The sequence below is a fragment of the Lactuca saligna genome, chromosome 8 (assembly GCF_052625555.1).
Source record: "Lactuca saligna cultivar CGN05327 chromosome 8, ASM5262555v1, whole genome shotgun sequence".
NCBI classification, from domain to species: Eukaryota; Viridiplantae; Streptophyta; class Magnoliopsida; order Asterales; family Asteraceae; genus Lactuca; species Lactuca saligna.
In genome coordinates this window covers 206,638,663-206,645,172 of record NC_136424.1, presented here as the reverse complement: position 1 = coordinate 206,645,172, position 6,510 = coordinate 206,638,663, and the positions used below count along the sequence as shown (strand labels likewise).

General features: G+C 37.5%; 1 protein-coding gene across 1 annotated transcript; it reads right to left on the bottom strand.

Annotated features, from left to right (window-relative positions):
• Window positions 1-3,033: 3,033 nt before the first annotated feature.
• Window positions 3,034-5,998, bottom strand: LOC145008934 (uncharacterized). The gene is made up of 2 exons (XM_078967558.1): window positions 3,338-5,998; window positions 3,034-3,247 (listed from the first exon to the last, which is right to left on the bottom strand). The coding sequence occupies exons 1-2, from the start codon at window positions 5,918-5,920 to the stop codon at window positions 3,224-3,226; spliced, it is 2,607 nt and encodes an 868-aa protein (XP_078823684.1). The 5' UTR covers window positions 5,921-5,998; the 3' UTR covers window positions 3,034-3,223.
• Between the last annotated feature and the right edge of the window lie 512 nt (window positions 5,999-6,510).

Sequence of the window (6,510 nt, the reverse complement as noted above, 5' to 3'; positions counted from 1 at the left end):
GTTCATCAGTGAGACGGCTAATAGATATAAGATTGCAATCAAATTTTGGAATGTAAAAAACATTCCCAATCTTAATTTCATTAGGAAGGTGGCATGCCCCCTTTCCTTTGACAGGGATGAAATCACCATTAGGTATAGTTACCGGGAACTCATTGTCACAAAGAACCTTTGTTTCGAGTAAGTTTTGATCACTCGTCATATGGTTCATGGCTCCTGTATCTATAATCCAAGAACCATTATTGTTTTTTCCTAACTGCCATGTTAACAGAAGGTTTGGTGTTGATACTAGATTCCTTTGCAAAGTATTTGAGTAACCCTTGATATTGTTCATCGGAAAGAACTGGAAATTGGCCTGTCTCGAGATTTGCCACAGCAGCTTTCAGTTTCGCATTATCTTTCTTGCCTTTTCCTAGCCACCATTCCGGGTAACCAATACGTTTGAAGCAACCTTCCTTGTTGTGTCCACTTCTTCCACAAAAGGTGCAATGCTCGACTTCATCACTACTATTTCGTTTTGCGTCTTTTACCACCCCTTTATTACGTTGAGATGTGAAGTTAGAACCCCACTCACGCCGGTTACCTGAGCTCTGGAATGCATCAGCTTCTTGCGTTGGCTTCTTTGTTGATGAAATAGCACGTTGTTGTTCATCTTCCGAGACAAGGTGATAAGTCGTCCCTAGTGTAGGAGTGGGTTTGGAAGCAAGAATTTGAGTCTTTATTATTGAGAAGACATTGCCAAGACCCATTAAAAACTCGTAAAGCTTGTCCTTTTCTTTGGATTCACTGAGTCTTTTGCCAAGATCGCAGGTACACTTTCCACACGTGCAACGAGGTATTGGCGATATGGTTTGAATTTCATCCCATAAACTCCTCATTTGTGTGTAATAAGCTGAGACATAAGCACCGTCTTGAGACGTATTGTTGAGTGTTTGTTTCAATTCGTAGGCACGGGTGCATTTTGCTTTCCAAACCGCTCTTCTAGATCAGCCCATATTTCCGCAGCAGTGTTTGCGTATTTGACACTTGATCTGATGTCCTTCTCCATTGCAATAGTCAACCATCCCTTTACCATGGCATCACATCTCATCCATGGCATATAATCAGCGGAAGCATCAATGGGTTTGGGAATGGTTCCTTTAACGAAACCAATTTTATTTTTAGCAAACAGGAAATTTCTCATCTCTTGAACCCAATCATTATAATTGCTATCGGTAAGAAATCATTCGCCCACATCTGTTTGGGGTAGTCTGAGGCATGAATATAGTAGGGCGAATTAGCCCCGATTGTTTCTCCATCCTTTTTGAATGATTCGGCATCGTCTCCGGTCATCATCTAGCCATCTCCGATCTTCTTGAAACTGATTAGACCTGCTCTGATACCATAAAGAATTTGATGGTTCAAAGAGTTACTTTTTATTAAACCCAAAATAGGTATATATACTTACAAGAACGGATCCCTCCTGATATGATCAGGAGGCTAAAACTTAGATAACAAGCAAAGTTTAAAAATAAAGATAAGTATTGCATTATCCTCTACACACGTATATGATAAACTCTAAGAAATCAAATAAACAATAATTCCTTTATGCCGGGGAGTTCGATAGTTTTATGTCCGGTTGGAATAATGTTGTATACTCAACAACAGAAGCTCTCTTTGAGGAAAATTGGTTTGAATTTGAGTCAATGTATAAAGAGAAAAAAGATACACTTGAGTACATAAAGAACATATGGCTTCCTTGAAAAGAAAAGTTTGTTAGTGCTTGGTCCAATAAGTTCTTGCGTTTTGGCAACCAATCTTCATCAAAAGTTGAAAGTGCTCATGCTAAACTTAAACAATACTTGCATGTTTCTACAGAAGATTTGCGGAAAGTGAGAGAAAATATGTCTTACAGTTGAGCATAAATTTAATGAGATTAAAGTGAAACTCTTAAGTGAGAAACTTTAAGTTCCTCACAATTGCAATATGCTATTTTTTAAAGAGCTTCTTTTTCACGTATTTCACTTTGCCTTATATATATATATATATATATATATATATATATATATATATATATATATATATATATATATATATATATATATATATGAAGTTGCAAAAGATGGTAATATGTTCATTTAGTATTACTTTTATTATTGTGTATTAACATTTATTATTTACTAACTTGTAGGTAGTATATCTCCTTGTATCGGTGCCTTTGTGATAACTATAGGTCTTCCATGTGCTCATAAGATAAAATATTGGAAAGGAACTACTTTCTCATTGGATTTAATCTATCTTCATCGAAGGATTGACAAACTATCGCTAAATTTACAAAATGATTTGTGTGACGAAGGCATTAGTAAATTTAATGAGTTGTTTAACGTCTTGTGTTTGGCATATCAAAGGTGTCCTTAAACAAGAAAGAAAATGTATTTTCAGTGATCACTAAACTTATGAACCAATTTGATACTGTTTTTGAGCCCGTGATTTAACGATCAAAAGAAAGACCGCCAAAATCAAAAATAAAAGAGGAATAACTTCCACCACATGAGGTTCTTCAAGATTTGAGTTGGTGGAATCATCTCAGAGACGCAATAAAGTGGATGGTGAAAACAACTTAATCGATTTAAACGTATATACATTAAAGGCATGTTGGTACTTAATAGGTTAAGCACTTAATCTAAACAACTATATATATGATTGTTTCTTTTTTCCTCAATCCAACATAATAACTTTATAGGTTAAGCTAATAACCACATGTAAGCAACCTATTAAGACATTAAGTCATTAACCCGTTATTTATTTGTTCTTTTTTGCCTCACACGTTAAATTTGATGAATAAAACCGAAACAAAACTGATTATTAGTCACTTTCACACTATTTATTCAAACTTTACTCATACATAACTTAATGAAAGGGGAAAAAATAAAGAAAAGACTTATGTCAACCAGACAAAATTTTGCAATTTTTTGTCTCAGAGGGAGGGTTATCTACCACATCAAGTTTGGTCTATTCTATGTTGGCCACGTCAGCAACAAGCATGCACATTATGCATTACAAAAAATTGATATAAACACTAACATCACATATAACATAACATAAGATATAAGACAAACTTTTGACATGTGTCACTAATCCAACCCTACATTCAATGATAAGTAGTGTTTACTTCTAAACCAAAAGCAAGATTTACCAATCGAAACTTACTATCTTCCTCTTCCCTTCACAACAAAAAAAAATCACTTCAATCTTCACCACCTTCCTTTTCCTGCAACATATCAAACAGTTAACGCATGTCTATTGATCTAATGCATGAAAACATTATTAACCAAGTTTACAGCTTACAACTGATATTTACCTTTGATTCATCAGCATGAAGAGGAACGCTTTCGACATTTTCATCATTCTCCATAACTTCATCTTCTACCTTCTGATCCACTTCAGGCTCCACAGACATTTCCTGATCCTCCTCCACTGACTTCTGGTGGACTTCAGCCACACCCAATAATTCCCCTTCATCCCGTTTCTCTTCACTTTCAACAACTAATTCCGGTTTATCCCGAGTCGATTTCCGTTCCACAGACATTCCTTTGAGATTCTTCACTTCATTCTCAACAGACACCAATTTATCAGCCATCTTCAAGACCTTATCATGATGCATTCCCAATTTAGAAACACATTCTTCTTCATGATCCTTCAACATCTTAAGAATCTTCACACGATCTTCCTCTTGTTTCACCCGTTGTTTCTCCAACTCCCGTGTACTCAAAACCAAACCACCGGGACCCGCGTCTTTGTAAATTGGTTCCTCATGAAGGGAATAACGTTTCCTATACTCTGAGAATTTAAATCGAGTATCATTCAAAGCCTGTCTATACCCTGCTACAAGATCCCGCATTAGATAAAGCTCACGTTCAAGCCTAAATACTTCTGTGTGCTTCTTTGATAACTCTTCATCTTTTGACTTTATCAACATTTCCATGTAGTTTTGGCGTTCTTGAAGCTGGTTTATTGCTAATTCGTGATTATATTGGGAGTTTTCGAAAGCTTGTTCTTTTGATTCGTGTAGCATCTTGGCTTTTTCCATCCATTGTTGCATTTGATCCATGCATGTATTGAAATCGGTTGGTTTTTGACCCCAAATTTCATCGGTTTTTAACCTTTTGTGATTTGGGTCAACATGGGTTATGTGTTCTTCGGTTTCCATCACTCTTTTGCCACCGTTGAAGAAAGAGGAGGGCCCACCATGAGACATGAATGAACCTTCTCTTGACCCAAAAAGATCCATGCCATTGAAAGGATTGTGAGATGCTTCAACTCCTTGAAGGAAATTACCAGTTAATCCATCTCGATCTAGAGAATCATCATTCGCCTCCATGTTGAATCTTTCATCTGCTCTTTCGCCACCTTCTTCTTCTTCTTCTTCTTCTTCTTCTTCATCATCTTCATCCTCCACTTGTTGAATTTGTTCATCTTCATCTTCATCTTCGAGTTCTTCGACCTTTTGTTCTTCATAGTTGTTCAAATCACTATTACATCGCTGCAAAAAATGGTTGCCTGGTTCATTTTTCCCGGACGAAAGCCAGTTCCCTTGTTCCTCCTCCTCTTCCTCCTCCTCCTCCTCCTCCACCTCCTCCACCACCTCCTCCTCCACCTCATCCGCCACCACCTCATCCTCCTTGTGTTCTTCGGCATCCACCATGACCTCATCGTCTTTCTTGACCTCTTCTTGTACTATTTCCTTCACATTAGACCCTAAAGTTAACTCAATACCTTGTTCTTCAACTATCAAACTTTTCTCTTCATTCTCTTCTTCTATCCTTTCTTTCTCTTCTTCCTCTTGTTTCTCTTGTTTCTCTTCTTTCTCTTCTACATCTTCAGCAATGTCATTAGCAACACCTTCATCTTCATCCATGAAGAACTCAGGGCGCTGTGACCTTATGAGGTACTGCAAATGTGATGCATAGTAGCAATCAACGAGCTTATCTCCTTGAGTTAGTTCTTTCTCCACCATATGCCAAACCAATCTAGCGGGATCCATTTTCTCAGGGTGGCCATCTTTAACGCATCTAGTCATTTTAGCTAAATCCGGTGGCATAACCCATGAATCCTCATGTAAAAGCATCCAACTTGAAACGAAATTATCAATGAACCCAATTGCTTCATCGGAAAACACCTCGGAATCCAAATCGACCTCCTCCACAGTGCTACTGCTTCCTTTCTCTGGCCTCGGTGCTGGCAGCTTTAGAGTTCTAGATAATTCAGCCCTATTCAGATTTAACCTGACATCATTAACGTAACTACAGCGCTTCTTCTGATCATAATTCACGATCAACTGAACAACAAGATCGGTCCTTATGCTACGGTCGAACTCGATTTTGCTAAACTCGTATAACCCTAAACGCTTTAAAACCTCCTCGTGCTTAACAAAATCTAATTTTTTGGTTGGTATAAAGGGAATGGGTTGGAGGATATCGGTTAGGTTTTGAAGTTTCTTGCGTTTGTGAGGATTACGGTTAAAGGCTTTCTTGCGTTTGTTGAGTCGGCGCTGGGGGTTGACTGGTGACGCAAGTGGTGGTGGTGCTGGTGATGGAGGTGGGTTTTTGGTTTCTTCGGGAAGTACAATTGGTTCGGGAATTGTAGCATGAGACATACCTGTTTGATGATCGTCTTTTTGTTGCGATTGTTGATCGTCTACATCATGCGTCAACAGGGCTTCTTCGTCTTTGTCTGATTTTTGAGGATTCTGAACTCCGTCATCATGGAGGGGCGATTGATGAGGGTTTGGGGGATCTAGGGTTTCAGAATTTGGTGGTTGCCGCGGTGGTGACTGTTCGGCTTCTTTCGATTGAATGGGATTTGGATCTTGGTGTTGCAAATCGTCGTCGTCGTCCTTATGTTGTTGGGGTTGAGAATGGGAGGGACTACGAGTAACAGCCATGGCGACAACTGGTGACTGTTCCTTGGCTTCCTCTGCGTCAAGATTCAAAACCCGGAGCTTATTACATCAAGAGTAAATTACATAAATAGTCCTCGTCGTTTGGGTAGTCTATTGATTCCGTTCTAACTATATTCTTTGACACAATTTCACAAATGGTCCTGTTAGTTTAAAATATTTCTCTCAGACGGTCCTTATGAAAAAAGAAATTGCATAGATGGTCCCTTCCAACAAAGGTTGTCACGCCATTGGTCCTTAATTTATGTTTGGTTTGATGTTATACATAAGGACCGTGACAATTTGTGTCAAAAAAAAAATAACATTTATGTAAAAAAAAAAAAATCACAAGTACTGTTTTTGGAAAAAAATTACATGAAAAATAAAAAAATAATAAAAAATCATAAGAACTGTTTTAGGAAAAAAAATTACATGATTAAGCCTTATGTTTTCTTAAAACATACATAGTAAAGAATTAAAGATAAATATTAAAATTCCTGCACGTTTGATCTTTATGGTTTCAAAAGCTTTTCTGTCTAATTCTTTTTGATATAACAAAACGTTTTTGCCATTTTTATTTTATTTTTAACTAAAAA